The 21,242-nt window shown below is 31.9% G+C and overlaps 4 protein-coding genes across 5 annotated transcripts; all 4 read left to right on the top strand.

Moving 5' to 3' along the window:
• Positions 1-781: 781 nt before the first annotated feature.
• Positions 782-1,908, top strand: LOC116773958 (filaggrin-2-like). The gene has a single exon (XM_032666554.2). The coding sequence runs from the start codon at positions 844-846 to the stop codon at positions 1,795-1,797; it is 954 nt and encodes a 317-aa protein (XP_032522445.2). The 5' UTR covers positions 782-843; the 3' UTR covers positions 1,798-1,908.
• A 1,995-nt stretch (positions 1,909-3,903) lies between these two features.
• Positions 3,904-4,810, top strand: LOC116773938 (uncharacterized). Its single transcript, XM_032666527.2, has one exon. The coding sequence runs from the start codon at positions 3,975-3,977 to the stop codon at positions 4,659-4,661; it is 687 nt and encodes a 228-aa protein (XP_032522418.2). The 5' UTR covers positions 3,904-3,974; the 3' UTR covers positions 4,662-4,810.
• An 86-nt stretch (positions 4,811-4,896) lies between these two features.
• LOC116773904 (uncharacterized) lies at positions 4,897-5,834 on the top strand. The gene is made up of 3 exons (XM_032666477.2): positions 4,897-5,020; positions 5,103-5,492; positions 5,594-5,834. The coding sequence occupies exons 1-3, from the start codon at positions 4,984-4,986 to the stop codon at positions 5,698-5,700; spliced, it is 534 nt and encodes a 177-aa protein (XP_032522368.1). The 5' UTR covers positions 4,897-4,983; the 3' UTR covers positions 5,701-5,834.
• Positions 5,835-5,860: 26 nt separating this feature from the next.
• Positions 5,861-21,168, top strand: LOC116772594 (phosphatidylinositol 4-kinase type 2-beta). Of its 2 annotated transcripts, XM_061523987.1 has the most exons (12): positions 6,210-6,232; positions 6,478-6,629; positions 9,912-10,030; positions 13,950-14,150; positions 14,915-15,040; positions 15,333-15,430; positions 17,208-17,328; positions 17,567-17,712; positions 18,345-18,420; positions 18,781-18,920; positions 19,343-19,437; positions 19,719-21,168. In XM_061523987.1, the coding sequence occupies exons 2-11, from the start codon at positions 6,602-6,604 to the stop codon at positions 19,428-19,430; spliced, it is 1,143 nt and encodes a 380-aa protein (XP_061379971.1). In that variant the 5' UTR covers positions 6,210-6,232; positions 6,478-6,601; the 3' UTR covers positions 19,431-19,437; positions 19,719-21,168. The 2 variants fall into 2 exon arrangements, with proteins under 2 accessions (XP_061379970.1, XP_061379971.1); XM_061523986.1 differs by lacking the exon at positions 6,478-6,629 and having other exon boundaries at positions 5,861-6,232.
• Positions 21,169-21,242: the final 74 nt, after the last annotated feature.

Here is a 21,242-nt window from a genome sequence, read left to right as displayed (position 1 = left end):
CCAACCAACGCTTAAAGTAAAATTAAAATAACTACTTTTTTCTCCAAAGCAAGAACTTTGATTACAATATCTATTTACGTATATATTTTCTTAACCAGAAATCTCCGGACGAGTCCGTAATCAAACCAATCAATTTTTTATCACAATCTTGTCTATGGTCCTGGATTGTACGAAGAATAAATGATACGTTAAATTACATTAGATTCTGCTTTATCAATATTATAAAAAAAAAACTATAATTTTTTAATAACGAAATTGACAAAAACTGTCAGGCGAATAATTAAAATACGATTGTATTTAAGATTTCTTATCACTAGTAATAGCTGGAGCTTCAAATTAGATTTCAGAAAAATGTTATTGATATTAGTAAATAGTGTTGAAGATCCTAATTCCAATACAGTATAAGGCGTCTTATATTACCTATATCAAATACATTAATAGCCCAATTCTACAAACGTTTCAAATTAATAATACAATGTAGCAATATTTGACTGAACTTATATGTTAATTGGATAAATATATAATTTAATTTGTTAGTTTTAAAATATAGAAGCAAACCAAGTAAATTACACTATCGTAGGTTCATTAATAAAAAAAAAACAAAACTTCACGCTAGTTTGCTTGCGGTGAGTTGTCTGAAAATATTGCACAATTCCAAATTTTTTCATTATCGTTTTCTTTGTCGCCTATAACCTCGTGACACACAAACCGTTACATGGCTACGAGAAAGGTTCTATTAGAGCACTCACGGTCCTATCATTAGTTCTAACCTAGATATAAATATTGGGCAACGGGGATATGAAATTATTACAGCACAGCCACTTGTGAAGGAAACATCTCATCATGAGAACAGCAGTCGTTGTTTTGTGTGTTGTAGCTGGCGTTGCAGCAGTACAGGTTGGATACTTACCAGCTGCGACCAGCTATGTGTACCGAAGTGACAGCAATGGCCCGGCTCATGTCATAGAAGTAGGCTCACACGGATACCAACAACCTCAAGCCTTCGCCCCCTTACCTGTAAAGGCATACGACATCGCACCGCTCCCACTGCCGTATGTGGCCGCGAAACCAATAGTAATTGAAGATGCTGAAGAAGATGATTCAACTTTAGAGGATTCTGATGAAGGGGATGAGGGGTACCTCGGTCACGACGACGGTCATGAGAGTGGAACTGGTAATAATTACAACGTCGAACATCATTCAGCTCACGGTGAAAAAGGAAGCAAAGGTCATCACTCCAAAGGACACCACGAGAAGGGAATAGCTGGACATTACGGTAAACAACACAAGGAAGGATCCTTCCATGAATCTGAAGGTGGTCATAAAGCTCATCATGATGAAGCCGACGCACATGGAAAACATCACCAGGCTGGCGAAAGCTACAAGGGCGGGGACCATGGACACAAGAAGCACTTCAGTAAAGGCGAAGAAATCACGGGATACCATAAAGTATTCAACAAGGACGAGTTCAAGAAAGACCATGACTTCTATGACGTAGCTGATGACAGTGGAAGCTTCAAGAAACATGGTTACAACTCAGCCCATCATGGTTCAGAAGGCGGTGCTCATAAGGAAGGCGGACACGGGGATTCAGGCTACAACAAAGGAGGTTTCGGAAAAGCTGGCTTCAAATCCAAGGGCTATGTTGATGAATCTGATGCTAGCCATTCGAAGGAGGACGGCGAGGAGAGTCATTACAAACATGGCGAAGGTTACGGTAAAAAAGGAGGCAGCCATTATGAAAAGGAATACGAATTCAACGACGACAGTGACAAAGATGGCGATCACGACGAATGAATAAAATTAATTAATTAAATGTAATTTATTCAACTAATTAATAATTTTGTTATGTTTGATACACGGTGATGATGTAAATATTTTTGTAGAGTCAATTTAAATAAATATCTTTTGAACAAAATTGATTTACTTTTTTTTTTAAATAATTTTGTATATTTTTAACACAACGATCAAAGACGATTTACCTATAAACATTTAAAATAGGTTTATCTATTTGTCAAATTGGTACTAGGGTAAAGTTATTTTATAAGCATAAGATAGCATATTAGACTTACATCATACTTTTCTCTCACTATTCTGCAACTTGTTTTTAAAAATGCTGTCTAAATTCTTTAACATAATTTGCATATACATATCTTTATTATTACTAACTCAATTATAGAAATAACCTTTATTATTTATGAGGAAACCTAAACGTATCTTAATCAAGTATCAGATAAACAAACTTTCGGTTTTACTAAAGTAGAATTATGTGACAAAAACAAAAAAATACGGCTAGTATTTCAGATAAACAACACATAGTGGTAAATACGAATAGAATAATGATACTAAATATGATATCCGTGCAATGTTAAATAATACATAAAAACAAATCTCATCTGTTACAAATATGTTTACTAAATCTTCGACGCCATTTTGTATTTGAGCCTTGAATGTCATGCTTCGATCTAAGATTTATTATAAAGTATTATTTTAATTTTTTTTAAAGTCTACGCCAAGTATTTCAAATAATATCAAAAATGCTTTTCTTCAATGTAATTTATTTTAATAAAGTATAAGTAACAATAAAGTATCTATGTTTTTTTTTCGTTATAAAAATTTAATAATTGTTTCTTATTAGAAAGATACGTGTTAAAAATATAAGATCTATTCACCTATTACTTATTTGCTGAAACCACAGAGTATTAAACGTTTCGGCAAAACTAATTTTACTAGTATGGAAGCAAAAATATTTTATGTATATATTGTTACATGTTGATTTTACTTTCTCTATAACAAATAATACTGAACATATTAAAATATGTAACAAGAATGTAGATTATATACCAAAACAAAATTTTAAAAGCATAAGACCCTTTTATTAAAATCTTTATTACGTTACATAAATATGTGGGCGGAATTGCGAGAACAACGTACTCGAAATATTTTCCATAACAATTATTCTATTATTTTTCTTTAGTATAAACGGTGTCGTTTTAAAGCGCTACTATAATAATTTTCTTTATAACTATTTTGATATTAATATGGTCAGGTTATGATATTTTCAAATTCATACGGATGTTTGCACATTTTTTTAAGATATTAAATAAAAATGTTTGTCATGTTCACAGACTTTGTTGTGTCCATGAATAAATTTAAACTATTCTATTGCAAATTATATTCTAAGTAACGTATTTTTTTATTCATACGTGGATGCAAATATGACACATTGGATGACTTAAACATTGTTGGAAATGGATGTTGGCAATGTCATCTCATATACATTTTGTTGTAGTTTAGATATTAAAAGAAAATTGACTGAAAACAATATGAACAACGGTCTTCATACGAAGCGACACAATTCTTTAAAATCTCAACCAATATTGATATATTTAAAATTTTAACATTGATAGATATTTATTTCTTAGTCAGTATTTTTCATGCATACATGTATCTAATTGATTCATGCTTACTGATTAGAATCAACCTGCCTATTCTTTAATTGCAACCCTATAAATGTATTCCTAATCAAATTATTACCTTATTATTACAATATTTTATAGTATATTGTGTCGTGACCACTACAGTAATTAACTAATAAGTCAAAACCTGATCATTATAATATACTTTTTTTAATAAAATGAAAGAACGACGCTTTTATTTATAATTATCCTTTCTAATTTTATTAATAAAATAAGAAAAAAATGTCTACAAAATACAGAAATAGAGATTTAATTTGTATATCTATTACATTTTCACTTTCGGTACTTAAAACCTTGAATGATCCATGTCAGTGATTCGATTAGTTATATCGATTAAAATTCAACAGCGCGGAACCAGAAATAAGGATCGGTAATGAAAAACTTATCCTTGTCCACCAAATTATAACGAAAGCTATATAAACTAAAGAATCTGCATGTATGTCAGTGTCGTAACCTACTTTGATTGCGTAACACAAAAAAACTGTTACAACGACAATGCAAAATAAATTATTTTTTGTGTTCTCACTGACATTTCTGTATTGGGTCAAATCATCGCCGCTCGACCGCGGATCACTGGCGTTTGACAATCTTGACACTGACATATCCGATTTAAAATATGAAGGTGGTTTAGAAGATTTTTTTAAAACTGATGACGACGCGAAGAGTAAGCCCAAAACAAAAATTAACGCTTCAGGATATAGAAAAAAGAAGGCAAAGAACCAAGGTGTAAAAATCGATTTTGATATCGAAGATTTAAAGAAATTCTTGAAAGAGGCTGGTTTAAAAGATGTTGGTTCCTACGACGATGGTGCTATTTACGCCCTAGCGGAGGGCATAACTGCCAAAGGTCTTGGTGTAACTGGCAACGAAGAAAAAAAATATAAAAAGGGCTTTAAAACGAAAGGATTTCACAGAATTTCACATAAGGATGAATACCAGAAGGACAAAGAGTTTTACAACGAGGATGAAACCAGCGGTGTTATAAAGAAAGTGGGTGCAAAAGGTTTTGGCTTTGGGAGTAGCATAGGAGCTGGAATTGGCAAAGGGTACTACAAACACAATCGCGCTAAAGGTTTATATGGAAAAACTGGTTTCTCTGATGTAGGAAATCTTAATAAAGATTATGAAGGTTACGCGGGTTCCGACGGGATTGAAGAATATTTTGATGCTGAAAAGCAATAAATTTGCATTACTTTGTTAAGGACTATAAAACTATAAATAGTAGTTACTTCAATGCAGATTGCTGATTATTTATTGAAATTAAAATATTATTCTTATATACATTCATCTAATATTAAATATTTTGCAATGAAATAATAAAAGCTGTTTTTTTATTGCTATGTTTACATTACCGTTATAAATCACTCACATTAAGTCGGCGTTTGAAATTAATGTGCAATGCTTTTTATCCGTAGCTTATTATAGTTGGGCTGTATAAAAGATATGTGTGTTAACTCATTGTTTTCTACCAACGGTAACATTCTAGGTATACATAAAATATAACATGGACATTAGGGACAGTTTCAAATATTTATTCAATGGTAAGTCATAATACAGCTTACAGTTATAATTAATTGTTAATTTATATTCTGTTCAAAATCTCGTCTTGTATATTTTTTTCAGTATTTGTATTATTTGAGGTCCAAAAACAAGTTAATTGTATGTTTTTAAAGCGGACTCCGTGTTGTGGTTACGAATCATTGCCCTTGTATTCAGACCAGAATTCATTTTCAATTAATAACGCGTTTCAATTGAATAAAGCGCTCTTCTCGAGTCCAGACTCGGATCCCGTATCATATGTACAAAATAGTTTTGGAGTAATTACGCCTTCTGCATTTTCAAATACCCAAGAAATAAATCCGGAATCTGTTAAAGCATATGAATGCTCTTTAATATCATGTCTTGATGAGATTGTCGAAACTGGTGTCTGTGCCTGCAATTATAATACAGGCAATGTGGTAACATTTAAAAATAACTGTGACGTGAAGAAACACAACTGCCGATTCGATACAGGTTTGATATTATTATTCTTTATTATCTGTTTCAGCTTTAAATATCGGAAGAATAATAATTACATATTAATTGTATTTAAAAATTTGTCAAAAATATTGCAGAATTTAATGTTATCCTCAATGACATTTGCCCATGGGAATTTAAATCAAGACGATCCGACTCAGCCTTAGAAATTGACTACAGCGATCCGAAATACTATAATAAATAAATACCTGAAGAAATTTTGATATAACACATGTAAATAAAAATGTTTAACAGGTTAATAAATATGTTTTATTGGTAATACTTATAATTATCATTGAAAGAAAATGGTAAAGACAAGATACACTTCCGACAAAAAATAAATAATATCTATGCTACATTGAGATGTCATTGCTGTCAATAATCTTCTGCTTATAATCTATAGGCACTGTCTATCTAAATGAGTAGAAGTGTTTGTGTTAATGGTTGTAAAACAAAGAATATTACAATTTTAAATAGATGAGGCTCGGTAGAGACCACCTTTTTAACTATACTCATGAGTACGGAAGAGACTCTGTTGAATCTAGATTTCGACAAACCCAGCACGATTACGCCTCCCGATGACGGTGTGGTGTCGCTTTCTAGCAGTGCTGAGGACATTTGTTTAGTGCCAGAGGTCGGATTCGAAGGAAACGTGGATTCTCCAGGCGTCAACCGTGAGTCGCAGCCGCTGCTGGGCGGCCGCGGCGACTTAGAAGTCTCATTCAATCATTTCCCAGGTAAAAACATCACATATTAACACGTCTCATCTGAATAATGTTTTCATGAAATATGTTTATCGATATTGACAATATTATCTGTGCATCACTTGTTCGACTTCGTTCTTTGTACGGCTTCCAAAAACAACGTAAAATTAATCGTAATATTACGTTGATTATGATACAATTAATTCTTACCTTGAACTGTATTACTTTAGCGTGCATTGTCTGTGTTTTGTCTTACTTTAAACTTGAACTAACTTCAGATTCTGAATTCGTGAGAAAGTACTTTTCCTGTAAACAACCGGACTGAATATAGCAACAGATACATTTTTCACATGAATTTTCAGTGATGTGTCCATATTGTAACTGACTATAATTCCAGTGAATATGACTTTGTGGTTTCCATTCTCGTGTAGTAAGTTTAAATTTTCTTTAATAATATTCGATATACATATATATACAAATAAGATTATTTTTATTACATTCTTAGCACCAAATTAACTATCCATATGTTAAGACTGAGTAATGAGATAATGTTATTATGTTGCAATATATATAACACTATTCAAATTATTTATCATATAATCTTTTTATCAGTTGATATATGCAACAATTTATTATGTCATAATAATTTTTTTTTTCTTTAATTAGGCCTTGCCTTCATAAAACTTGATCACTATAATTGATGAATTTTAAAGTTAAATACATTTATAAAAATTTGTTTTTAAATTTTTATATTTTGAGGTATGCAAATAATTAGGTTACGTACATACATAGGCATTCTAAATTGTGGCTAGCTTATAAGTTTACTAAATATAGTATATTATATCTTTATATACAAACAGTTTTGGAGATTTGTATTGATAAAATAAATTATCAAAGATGAACAAACATATTTCCATACTTCCACATTTATGACACTTAAACATCTATAACCATAAATAATCTTGACTTAAACGAATCAACATTTTACAGATCGTATTTAATATATAATTAATTTTAAATTTTTTATGAGACATTTTTCAAATTTTCATATAAAAGTTTCTTGACAAATTACTATTTAAACAAGGAAATCTCCCTATTTTATTTAGATTTTTGGAAAAAGATTACTTTTTTTTATGTATTAATAAAGATATTTTTTTATGTAAAACTTACTCAACACATTGTGATAAAATTTAATATATTATTATTTATAATGGTAACACTATCCAAAAATTGTCATCGAATTGACAAACCATAAATGTGATTTAATTTTAATTGTTGCACAATAAAATGTATCGGTTAGTTTTTTTTTTATAACAGATCATCCTTAGTATAAGTTAGTATAAGTACCTAGATCTCAAATATCTTAGTATAAGATAAGTTTACCTTTAGATCTTAGTATGAGTACCTAGATCTGAAAAAAGTTTCTGAACGCTTTTAAAATATAATTATGACCTGTTTATTCTCAAAGTCAAGTAGGTTTCGGTCTCAATAACCACTCATTTATTATTATAATTTATTAATTGTGATTTTTTTTATTCTATGGATTCATTCGCAATGGAATCATGGAATATTATGCCAATGTCAACGTTTTTATTTGTTGGATGAATAATTGTGGATTTATTATTATTATGAGCAATGACGAGATGTCATATATCTGACATTTCTCAATAGGAACATAATTCCAATTTAATCTGTATTTTTGTCATTTTATTTTAAATAAAGCAGTTTGTAAAGTTTTTTCTATAATATTGTAGAAGAATAAAAATAACGTTTAAGCTAATTATAAAGCGTGTAAAAATATTTGTTTTTTTTTTTTTAAAGTAGGTTATACTTAACAAGGAAGCATCTAAAGCCCGATCTACACGTGCGATAAGACGTGCAAAACACACTTTACATTCCTATACCTTTTTCCGTGCAAGGTTGTTTTACACGAAGAATTCTTTGGAATTAATGTTGCAATAACAGGATAAGGCTTTAACAGAATTCAATCTTTAACAAAATCTTATTCAAAATGATATCGCAATAGACTCCATTGTTGATGTTTATGAAACTAACGCAAATGTTGCAAGTATTGTATTCCAATTTTATTAATACCATAAACAGTAATTGTTTTTTTAACATTTGATATATGTATTTCAGATAAATATACAGTTATATTTTTTATTATATATATATATATATATATATATATAAACCGGTTTTATGTAGAAGTGACATTTTTTATGCCAAGTATAAAAATATTTTTTGGAACTTAATAAAACTTAGCCCTCGTTATACGTAACAAGACTATGAATTTCAATATCGTACCCTTGTGACGTCCATTTTGATGGAATCTCAGGGTCGGATTGAGATTTTTGGAAATTTCTTAATTAATGTATGTAAATGCTTTTCTTGTGTTATTGAATTTAAATTCTCATTATAAACAGGTTGTGTGCTCTCAGCGGCTATATTTACATTAATTTCGTTAGTATTTGAGCATTATATCGTGAGGTTTTTACAAAAAATTGATTGATTTAGAAAAAATATATAGGTTCTTTTACTTGATTTATGTCTTAATATAATTTGGTAATATTATTTAAAAAAAAAATTTTTAATCTGTAGTGTGTTTTTTTTTACAATTCTAATACGTTCGTTAACTCTGTTTAGAAATATAATATGCTCGATTCTGCAGCTCTCGTTTCCTCTAGATAAATTTTTCCATATATATTTTGTTAGTTCCTTTGAGTTAAATCTTATTGAACTTTTAAATAATTTACTTCCAAGCAGTGTACGTAACACAAACAATGTGAATACTGTTTCTTTCAATAGTATGCTCAGAATGTGTATGTGTCACACTGCATGCGAAGCTTTCCTCGTGTCCCATTCAGTGACCCACAACAAAACAGAACATGTTTCAGTGAAAAGTCGTCACTATCGTAATGAAATTTAAAGATAAATTTACTGAATCTAATCAAACATATTAATATCAATATAATCAATGAATCCGTAACATAATCAATTTTTTAACACAAGTTTTGTTAGGAGTCTTTAAGAACTAAGATATCGTAATCCAAGTCTTTCGTTGGGTGAGAGGAACACCCATCTCCAAGGACAAGATAATGAAAACTAATACAAGCATAAACCTTAATATATTATATATTAATATATTTTAATTCGATAAGCATTTATTTACTATGGAAAACTTAAAATAAAACAGCTCACCATATTTTTTAATTTACTTTTTGTATTTACGTTTTGTAGAAAATAATTTTCAGATATAACTTTTTTAATTGACATCGTATCATTAATACGATTTTACTATTGATATTTATTTTAATATTATCGTTTAAGATCTATCATTCATGCTTATATTATCAGTAAGGCTTTTCATAGTATCCGGTTCACTACTCACTAACCAGTTTAGAAGCATATGTTATATCTTATTTATGCGTAGGTTGTAACATCCCAAATACAATTCTCACCGCCCGGAAATTAATTATTAACTAACAATAATAGTGTATTCTTCGTGATAGTTAAAATAGGTAAATAGCGCTCTAACAAAATAGAGATATTTCTTAATAGATGAGCCATCCTTGGGCATAGCATTTCTTTTATAATACTGTAATAATTTCTACTTTTTGTACATAAATAAATTAATTAATACGAAGGTTCGTAAGCATTATGTTCTAATATCTGAATTTTAGCTAAGATTTTTTTTTTTTGGTCAATTCAGATGACCCTCAGTTCAGCGAGCTGGTGTGGCAGGCGGAGGTCGCTATCGACAATGGCATCTTCCCCGAGAGGATATATCAAGGTTCTAGCGGATCGTATTTCGTCAAAAATCCAGGCGGGGTGAGTAGAGGATATCCATAAAATATACTCCTAAATAAAATGCTTTTAATTCCTTTATATAACACGGTAGCATAACATATTTGAATATGCATGTATTCCTTTTGAAATTTCGTATTTATTAGCGCTTCAGAAATCATATTCAATAATAATTATATATATAATTATAAAATACAGGGATATCATAAACAAATTTATATTCAAGAAAGTCTTTATATTTTTTTTGTACATTAAAAACATGTTATTAGGATCCGATTTACTAATAACGTTTGAGATGTCACAGAGTTGAACAAAGATAATTATTTGTGTGTGTGTGTGTGTTTTTTTTTAAATTCAACTAAAAGGTATTAAGATTTCAATATTATGTCGGCAATTTGACATTGCAGTTTCATACTCTGGATATGAGATTGTAATGCAAGGTAAACCAATCGTATCCCTCGAGGACATTCTGCGGTATATATATATATACAACACACACACACAAACACAATGTCTATGATGTGTGTGTGTGTGTGTTATTTTGCGTCACTGTCAAGAAAAGAGTTTATATATATTTTTCGCTTGTATCCTCATATTCGTCTTTATGCTTAATTAAGTTTCTTTAAAAGCCCTTATTTTTTTAAAATAAAAATATCAAAAAATTATATGTATAACAATAACTTATCCATACATAGTTATTAGTAAATTAAGTGTGATTTTTTTTTTATTTCTCCCTCGAGAACTTCTATGATAAGTTCTTTGCTTTTATATTTAAAGTTAGATGTCTTTACGAGTGAAAAATATTAAGCTTTTAGTTCGAAAACAATAAAATAGTCGACTTTCGGGTTTAACAATAAGAGATTGATAATTTTTTTCTCCCAAACACTTGGATTTTCTATGAAGAATTAAGAATATATTAAAATATATAAATTATCATACTTCCTATATTTATTATATAGTTGTATTATGAGATAAAAATGTCTGTGATTTTTATTGCATAATTTGAACCATCGTAACTGGTATCGGAGACCTTTTGAACCTTGAACTCTGGTCACTAAATACATACAAAAAGACTGATATATCATTTGCCATAAATAGATTTACCATCAATAAAACTATATTTGTATGTAATTTTTATTGATAACTCAAATATAAGAGCAATAGGTACTTATTACTAGTTCGTTTCGTAAGTAAACTTAACTGTCAGTAACGAAGTTTGAACTCATAAACTAACTCAGGGAATTATCGTTTCTTAAACATCACATAGAATTTTGTTTAAGCGATTTATTACGTTACAAGAATAGAAATATCTCTAAGAATGGGTGCCATTTTTTTCGGTTTTTATATTTTACTGTAGCTTTTGTCGATCGCTTTGTTCGCTTGAATGGTTCATTACACTTTTCGAAGTGAAACTTCTTATGCGATTTCAAACAAGGTTGCGTTAAACTTTAACGCTCCGGGGGGCGGGATAAAAAGAGACAGAGCTAGAGGGACGCATCGACCGCATGCGTCCGATCAATTGTGACTTGTAAGTAATTTTTATTGTCTCTTTAAGTTTGTCTTAAAGGTACTGTAAAAATTTCTTAAAAATAATTTTCTACCAATATCCGATTTAATTCCGATATAACGAAGTTTCATATATATTTTTATTATTCTTCACTTTGTCGTACACCCAATTACTTAGAAATAAAAATACATTAATTAAAAGAGGACGCTGGAGGAGTAAAAGACGATGTTTACACTCATCTGAGCTTTATACAAATTCAATTTGATTCCAAACAACATAACGTTCCACACAGACATATGAATGTTAAGGCTGATATTCAAATAATTTTTATTATAAGTGTGAGTGAAAGTTATTACTTTGTTAAATGATGATTTTCACGATTGATTAATATTCTCGAGACACGTAACCTTTCGTTGAACCATGAATCTTTTATTTATTTCCTAAATTATATAAAAAATGAATAAAAATTTTTTTACTACAAACTTTTTATGACATAAATCATAAGCAGCAAATGATAATGATGTTGAAATTACGAAATATACAAATTAATTTTAATAATATATATATATATATAAACAAATAAGTGTCATTCCATATTAAAAAAAACTTTTTGTTTAATATGAAATAAAATAAAAAAGTCGTAATTTGATATTTAAATGATAAGTGATAAAGAAATATTTATTATATTAATAATAACTTTCGTATACAGATCCATTAAAATTAATAGAATAAATGTGATTTTTTATATAAAAACTAAAGTCATTTAAATTATTATTTACATCGTGTTCAGAGACGACGTCCAGCATTGCAATAATTTTCGCTCTAATCCATTAAACTATTAAAAAAATTCTTAATAATTGAGTAAAAGTATTTAAAATAATATTAATGTATTTTGTATCGATCTATTCTCATGACATTGTCGCTCTGTAGCATTGTGTTAATCATTATCTTTCAAATCACGAAGGTTAAGCTCGAAAAAACATTCCTACCCTCAGATTACTTAAACTTTTCGCAGAGTAACGTTGTTTTTTTTTGGTCATATTTCTATAACGGCACATAAAAATATGCCTTTGTGTATATTATCAGACCACACAAGAATTATTTAAAAATTGTAACCATTTTAATTATACTTGTTTGTGTTATGCGTCCATTGACTTTTCTTATCATATAAGAGAATTTAATATATCGTCGATAACAAATTACGTTGTTAATATGTTATAAAATTTACGTTAGTTACGCTAATTCAGAATTAATCTTGAAATTACTCGCTTTGACGTATAGTGAAAACTAAATGTGCTTGACAGGTGTCAATTGATAGACGCTATAAACGTGAAACTTGAACAACTGTCAAACATTTTGACAGATAAAAGAAAGTTATCGAAAATAAAAAAAATACTTATTTTTGGCTATGGATCCCAAAAATATATTGGATTAGGTTAATTCAAAATTATAAGAATATCGTGTTGTTGTTCACCATACATATATATTACAAACATTAGTTAATAAAAAAAAGAACTATAGACTATTTGTCGGATATTTAACACATAATAGACAATCACTTACAGTAAAAGTTATGGCCATTTGCTATTATAATTATCTTTTTGCTCCCCCGATGAAAAACGATCTGTAATCCGATTCGCGTCTGCGGATTGGTAGTGTACCAGGTTGTTATCTATGGAGCATATATCAAATCCATTGCGGGGTTGAGGATGACCCGAGACCTCGTCTCCTCATTTGGAGTAAAGGAAACAACAAATAACTTCTTGGCTTCATGTCTCATAGAATTCCGTAAAAAATAATTTACTGATACATTTCTTTTAGTCTGTATTTTTTTATGTTAAACGTTTGTATGTAATTAATCATTTTTTTTTCAGTTCTACCTTCATTTTCTTGGTATTGAGACCAATATATTTATTTTTTTCGGTCCTGTCCTTGTAAGCTTCAGAACTGTTGAATGGATTTCATAGGGTTTTCAATGGTCGTTAAAAATTCACAGACGAGATATTATTAAAGACATATATGTAAGATTTCATGAAAATAAAAAAAAAATTCATGAAGTCTCGTTTTAAGACTTTCAATATATAGTAATCCGCTTGTGTGTCAATTTATATTGTGCTCTAACGGCGAAGATGATTATTCTATATTATAGTTTGTACTGTCCCATGTTCCATGATAGTTATGTTAGATTTTCTTTTTTATAATTTTCATCCTTTTTTTATAAAAAATTTCAATAAACCTTCGTGTCTATTCAAATTCTACAACAATGTTTTTAACTTGTTTGTTGTCACGAGACCAATTAAAAGTACGTTGAAGCACAATGTCTTAATTGCTGAAGCGAGTGGAACGCTATATCACGATCGCTGGATCAAATCCTTGTTTTCACATATTGTTTACGTTTCTTATTTAAACGCTATTATTTTATGTGTAAAATTACAGAAAATCATCGGTGTTTTCAAGCCAAAGGACGAAGAACCTTATGGGAGGCTGAATCCCAAATGGACCAAATGGATGCACAAGCTCTGTTGTCCTTGTTGTTTCGGACGATCCTGTCTCATACCAAACCAGGGTTACCTCTCTGAAGCGGGGGCGAGCCTCGTCGACACCAAGCTGGGTTTACAAATTGTTCCAAAAACGAAGGTCAGTGGTAGCCCTGATTATGTACAAACTAATTCCCCTCTCTTGCCGATCATAATACCATGTCGAAAAACCAATTGTTTTGTTAAAAATCATTGTTGAATCGTATATACATATCTTCTTTTGTGGTCATAGACAAAATTGAAATCCAAATAGCTGGTCGGAATGGCAAATCTCAGTCTATTGTCTTATTTTTTTGTTATTTCTGAATGAATAACTTTAGGAATATATTTCATTAGCTTTTTTATAAAACAAATTTAAATAATTTGGTACATTTTTGTCGATAATGCTCTATGAAAATGATTCAATGATGAAACGAACGTTAAATAAATCAAGACAAAAGATTGCAAGCACAACACTTCGACTAAATGTAACTAATTTACTATAACAAAGATTTTGCAAATGAAATGGTTTGCATTTGAACCTCTTAAACTATGTAATTACTGTGCAAATTAATGAAGGAAAACTGTTTTTAATTTGTGTTTAGTTGTAATTTATTCAAAAAATGAACGTTACATAGATTTGTAGGTACATGAGAGCGAGAGGATAATAGCCAACCGCACAAAAAAAACTTATCACTACCAACAATATAGTAACAATTATTCGTGTTGCCATATTAATTTAACAATTACCAAAGATATAAAATAACTTCTACGAGATAGCACAGTATGATGAAATTACAGGAGAAAATATATAGAATTATGATGAAAGAGCTATTTGTTGAACCGAAAAACATGTCTTTGATTTTATCAAAATCTACCTTCCAGGTGGTGAAATTAGTGTCGGAGACATTCAACTACCTGCGTATAGATCGAGAGAGATCTCGACTGAAACGTGCCATCACAGAACAGTTCCCTACCCTCAGGTTCAATAGGATGGGACTGCCCCCAAAGGTTTGAAATTCATATTAATTAGAGCCACTTATAAGCAAGATAAATATCATTCTAAAATAGTACATCTGGTCCAACGGAACAAGATAAATTTTCAAAATAACTTATAAATTTTGTAAATTTTATGATATTGTATTAAATTAATGTAAATTAGGTTCTCGCTTTACACAGATATGGTAGTCATTTATATCCTTTTCTAATTTATTTGGTTTAAAGAATAGTAGATAGTCAAACATGATAAATTTTGTAAACAACTGACATATTCTCCCCATATATATACTAATGTTGTTTCTAGATGGGTTCGTTCCAACTGTTTGTTGAGGGTTACAAAGATGCCGACTACTGGTTGAGGAGATTCGAACAGGAGCCTCCCCCGGCCCACCTCATGACCAAGTTTGTTATATTCATATAAACTAAAGCTCTTGTATATAATATGAATGTCATATGAGAAATTACTAAATAATATATAATATAATAATTTTTTGTTAAGATTTTATGATAATATAAGTCTATTCATAAATACAGAGTGTCCCAATTATAGCTCGAGATCAATTAACACTACCAATTGGGTTATTTCCAAGTAATATTCTAACGAACAAAGGAGTAATTAAGGCCATGTATACATGCCACATATATAGTCTTGTTAGTAATGAAACTTCAGAAACATTTAGGAACAATTTAATGGAAAAACTGAATTATGCTTATGTATGAGAGTACATGTAATATAATATGAAACGTAATTTATTACTGGCATAATCATAACTATAGGGTTTTCCATTAAGGGCGCTTGATCTTTGAAATGCAAAAAAAATACATGTAGGAAAGATATTTGCGAAATTTTTTTTTTATTTGGAAGGTCTATCGACCCCATTATGTATGGAATATGACATCATTCAAATGACCGCCACGGCTTCGGTTGGTGGCGCGCACACGAAAGGTCCAATTTTCGATGACTCTGGCGCACAAATCGGGCTGTATTTGATCGATGGCGTGGCGTATGTTGACTTTGAGGGCATCGGTGGTTTGCGGCTTGTTGGCATAGACCTGCGACTTAAGAAAACCCCACAAGAAAAAGTCCAGCGGGGTCAAATCGCACGATCTCGGTGGCCAGTTCACGTCGCCTCCGCGCGAGATGACCATGTCCAGAAATTGCTCGTGCAGAACTTCCATCGTAGCGTGTGCTGTGTGGCACGTAGCGCCGTCCTGTTGAAACCACATGTTGTCCAGATCCATATTCTCGATTTCAGGCCAAAAGAAGTTGGTTATCATCGACCGGTATCGCTCACCATTGACGGTGACGGCCACATCATTATCGTTTTCGAAAAAATACGGACCAATCACGCCTCCGGCCCAAAATCCGCACCAAACAGTCACTTTCTGCGGGTGCATTGCCACTTGGTGAACCTCGTGTGGATTGGTCTCGTCCCAAATACGGCAATTTTGCTTGTTGACATAGCCATTCATCCAAAAATGCGCCTCGTCGCTGAAGATGATTTTTTTGCCAAAATCGGCGTCAACTTCCAACTGCTCTAATGCCCAGTCAGCGAACACACGGCGCTGTCTATGGTCATTAACCTTGAGCTCTTGGGTCAGCTGGATCTTGTACGGGTGCAGGCTCAAGTCACAACGCAAAATTCGCCAAGTTGTCGTCTGCGAAAGGCCGAGTTCCTGTGCGCGACGCGGAATTGACTGCCGCTGGTTTTCGAGGACACTGTCGCGCACAGCGGCGATATTCTCGGCAGATCTCGCGTTACGTTGACGCACGGGAACCGGCTGATTGTTAACTGACCCGGTTGACTCGAATTTGTCCACCAATCGACGGATAGTCGACTCGGCAGGACGATCATCGCGACCGTAAAACGGGCGAAGTGCGCGGAACGTTGCTCGAACTGAAGACCCATTTTCATAAAACAATTTTATGATTTGCACGTGCTGCTCGACACTGTAACCTGCCATGGTGGTTTGGGAGGACGGAATGAATATAACACACTGCATTTGACAGCTGTCACTCAAACAACATGGCCGCAATCAGCTGTCAAAGTTCAAGCGTCCCTATTGGAAAACCCCATAGTTTTTTTTTTTTGTAATTTTTGAACGTTTATTTAACATCCTTGTGACAATGATAATGTGATAAACGCATCAAATACATTACAGCTGATAACGATTACAGATTCCAGTTGCAGTTCGAGCGATTGGTCGTCCTGGATTATATGATAAGGAACACGGACCGCGGCAACGACAACTGGCTCATCAAGTACGACACCTCGGACAGAGACATGACGCACCCCACGGTAGGATGTAGATGTAGAGGTGCAGGGGAGGGGGTGGTGATGGTGCGAGGGAGACGAGGGACATGTGTGATGATGGTACGGGGGAGACGAGGGACATGTGTGATGAAAGTACGAGCGAGACGAGGTAGGAGTGTGATGATGGTACAGGGGAGACGAGGTACGAGTGTTATGATGGTACGGGGTTGATGAGAAGCGTATAATAGTTTAAATGTTAATATTGTATTGTTTGTTCGTCCAGGAGTGGTCCGGGGGGTCCGAGGTTCGTATCGCCGCTATTGACAACGGGCTCGCGTTCCCCTTCAAACACCCTGACTCGTGGCGAGCTTACCCCTACCACTGGGCCTGGCTGCCACAGGCCAAGAAACCCTTCAGCCAGGACACTAAGTGAGACACACACACACACACACATACACACATACACACTCCCATATGCATGCATACACACACATACATATATACATATATATATATATATATATATATATCTCTATATATCTTGTGAGCGATGTTCTTAGTAGATAAATCAGATCTGTTTAATGTTTAACTAAAATGACAGATATGTATTCAGTAGTGTTCGTAACAGATGATGAATTTTAATAGTTATAAAATATTTAATGTATCTAAAGCGACCTCCATTATAAAACAAACATGTCCTATAACAAGTGTTACGGGTGGCGCCACCTGTGACGCACTAATTATAACATACTATAATCCTTGCAATTATTTTTATGGCTGATTATAATCATAATACTGAACCATCGTAGTTATCTAACGGCAACATTTAAGTATCAACTTGTATTTGAAAGCTATAAATACTGGGTTTAGCTATTTTGTAGGACATTACCGGAAGTAACGCTGAACATTGAAACACAAATCTGAAACTGTATTTCGATAAAGCAAACATATAATGTTCTTAGACATAAATATCTATATTTTTCTATATGATTGTATATAATTATTTTACTCTACGCTCTATAGTGATACTGACTCATAGCATCTTTATATTTTCGTTTCAGGGAGCTGGTGCTTCCACTTTTATCGGATATGAATTTCGTTCAGGAACTGTGCGATGAATTACACATACTGTTCAAAGTGAGTTAATAAATTGTTAGAATTTTATTACGTAATATATATTTTTTTATATAAATATACCCTATGAATAGAATTTAATATTTATAGTTCTATATTTGAATATATATTTTTTTTGTAAAATAAAAAATATTGTAATTTTTCCTGACCCTACTTGTCAAAATGCTCGTTATTTATGTATAACTTAGAAATAATCTGAATATTTTTTTAGTACTAAGTTGAATTGAATTAAGCTTCTTTACGTAAAAATTGTCTAAATATCTTATTTATTTTGACAACAAAGGTGAAAGAGAATTTGGCTGTATATGTAACATATAATGTATTAAATAATATAATTATCAAGGAGTATGTATTGTTGTTCAGCAAGACAAAGGCTTCGACAAAGGTCTCTTCGAGCGACAGATGTCTGTGATGCGAGGTCAAGTGCTGAACCTCACGCAGGCGCTCAAAGACAACAAGAGTCCCGTGCAGCTCGTGCAGATGCCGGCTGTTATAGTTGAGAGGTAATAACACACACACGCACACGCACGCACGCACACACACAAACACGCACCCACGCACGCACGCACACACACAAACACGCACCCACGCACGCACGCACACACACAACACACACACACACACACACACACACACACACACACACACACACACGCACACACACACAAACACACACACGCACGCACACACACAAACACACACACACACACACAGCTATGTAGACATATATATACCAAGTATTTTATAACTAAATATTCATGGGTTTTGTCAATTTTCTTGCTTATTTTGTTTTGTTTTTATTATTTAAAAAATATTTTTTAATCTGCTGAGCCCCACATGGAAATTGTTATTTATTTCATATTTTTTCTATTGAATTCATCATAATCAACACAGAAGAACAACATCTGTAATGTTCTATTTCCAGGTCTAAGAGCGGGTCGACCTCGTCCCGTTTCTTCGACTCGTTCCAGCAACGGTTCCAGCACAAGTCGCCTTTCTTCTCCTGGTGGTGACGTCACGGTATACACTAACATACATACATACACTGACCAAGTCCATGTAGAAAGAAAAAAATATCATTAATATTGAAATTATACAACAAACTAATTAGAAAAATTGTTCCTATATTGTCAACTACATCGAGTAATTTCTTAAATGCCAGTAATGTCTATGTTTCTTTGATTAAAAAGAATCTTTTGTATGAAAATATTATATATCCATGGTATCTGTCGTACAAACGTTTATCCGTAAATATTATTATGTTTTATTTAATGTCTACTTATATATTATTTTTGTTACAGGTTATAAAAGTGTAATGTTATACAGATCACACGTATGTAGGTTATTGTACACTCCGCTGAAGTTGACCTGAGACATTGTTTGTATGGAGTTCGAAATTCAATAACCGGTTTGAATCAATGTGAAATAATTAAATGAATATGTAAAGTTTTTTTTTGTAAATATGTTTGTGAAACACGTTTTTTCTAATCTATCGTGTTATATATTAATTCAGTTATATAATTTATTCAATATGTAGAAAATGTTAAAAATTTTATAGAATTCAATAGTAACCATCAAGGGTCGGTCAATGACCCGCGGGCTAGTCGAATGCTATTTTAATATTAAGCACATTTAAGCCATTTTTTTTTTCAAAATTTAAATGGTAGAAAAAGGTTTTAACCCAAAATACAGGACAGCGATTTTAAGGTGATATTTTGAGAAGTAACTTTATCGTTGTGCTATTGCAATCCATATCTGCTAGGGAGGGCTGTCGGTGACGCAAACAATGTACAGGCGAAGTTGTCACGATATATAAATATGCTGTGTCCAGTTTTGTATGTGAATCGTAATAATAACTCATTGGACCACGGTTAGCTTATGTATTTAAGAATTAATTTCAATATAAAAAAAAATTATAATAATATTAAATAGACCGTATTTATTAACAAATATCAGTACTGTGATAAACGCATTAATGTTATTTTTATGGATTTTAGTTCGGTTCGAAACACTTCCTATAATTAATTATCTGTTCTCGTTTCTTGTTCGGTGTTGCCATAAGCTTTTGGCCAAACTTTATTTCCGGATTTCACATCCGCTGCATGACTTCTCATTTTATTGTTTTAAAATTAACTTTGAATGTTAACTGTAATGTCTATTTCTTATTTTATTCAAAATATATATATAAAGTTAAGTTAATCATTATGGGTATCAACAAGAAACGGAATGCGAGTCCTCAGAAGTGAGAACAATAGTTTTGTGCTGAATAACAAATTCGTTGTTAACTTCCCTAGTGTACTGAAATTATAGTGATAAAAAACTGTCATTTGGCACAAAAATGTTTTTCTCAGAATGTTGCTAATACAAAAAATATACAAATAAGATAAAGGACAATAGATTCCTGGTGAAAATATACACAGTTTGATGTGTATAATGTTTTAATCGAGTAGTAAAAGCGAGTAAAGTCCAAGAAAATAGACATAGCTAGAGATTTAACCCGACCGCTATAGAATACATGTATAGAGTAAAGCCGATCAAGTTAGCTCGGCTGTGGACTTACAATAAAGGTGCGCGGAAGATGGAATCTTAGAATTTTTATATGAAGCAAAACATCTCCGAGGTTTCAGTTCAACAGCAAAATGTGAAAAAACAATCTATCCGTGTTTGTAAATAGTTTTAAAGGAATGTCGTTGATAACTAATTCATGTTTATATTCATTATTTAATTTGAAGTATAATATAATCACATGCGCGTATGAAGTTTCATTTTCTTATATTTTATTTCATCATCATCATCATCATCGGCCTATCGGAGCCCACTGCTGA

The sequence above is a fragment of the Danaus plexippus genome, chromosome 20 (genome assembly GCF_018135715.1).
Source record: "Danaus plexippus chromosome 20, MEX_DaPlex, whole genome shotgun sequence".
NCBI classification, from domain to species: Eukaryota; Metazoa; Arthropoda; class Insecta; order Lepidoptera; family Nymphalidae; genus Danaus; species Danaus plexippus.
The sequence above is the reverse complement of the archived record's forward strand: the minus strand, read 5'-3'. Positions and strand labels throughout refer to the sequence as shown.

Bases quoted from the DNA above. Each gene is read 5' to 3' on its own strand.
- LOC116772594 (XM_061523986.1), top strand. From the start codon at position 6,010: ATGAGTACGGAAGAGACTCTGTTGAATCTAGATTTCGACAAACCCAGC. The intron at 18,421-18,780 runs GTGAGTTAATAA...ATTGTTGTTCAG, and splicing joins AATTACACATACTGTTCAAA to CAAGACAAAGGCTTCGACAA. The intron at 18,921-19,342 runs GTAATAACACAC...TTCTATTTCCAG, and splicing joins CCGGCTGTTATAGTTGAGAG to GTCTAAGAGCGGGTCGACCT.
- LOC116773938 (XM_032666527.2), top strand. From the start codon at position 3,975: ATGCAAAATAAATTATTTTTTGTGTTCTCACTGACATTTCTGTATTGG.
- LOC116773958 (XM_032666554.2), top strand. From the start codon at position 844: ATGAGAACAGCAGTCGTTGTTTTGTGTGTTGTAGCTGGCGTTGCAGCA.
- LOC116773904 (XM_032666477.2), top strand. From the start codon at position 4,984: ATGGACATTAGGGACAGTTTCAAATATTTATTCAATG. The intron at 5,021-5,102 runs GTAAGTCATAAT...TATTTTTTTCAG, and splicing joins TTTCAAATATTTATTCAATG to TATTTGTATTATTTGAGGTC. The intron at 5,493-5,593 runs GTTTGATATTAT...AAAATATTGCAG, and splicing joins CAACTGCCGATTCGATACAG to AATTTAATGTTATCCTCAAT.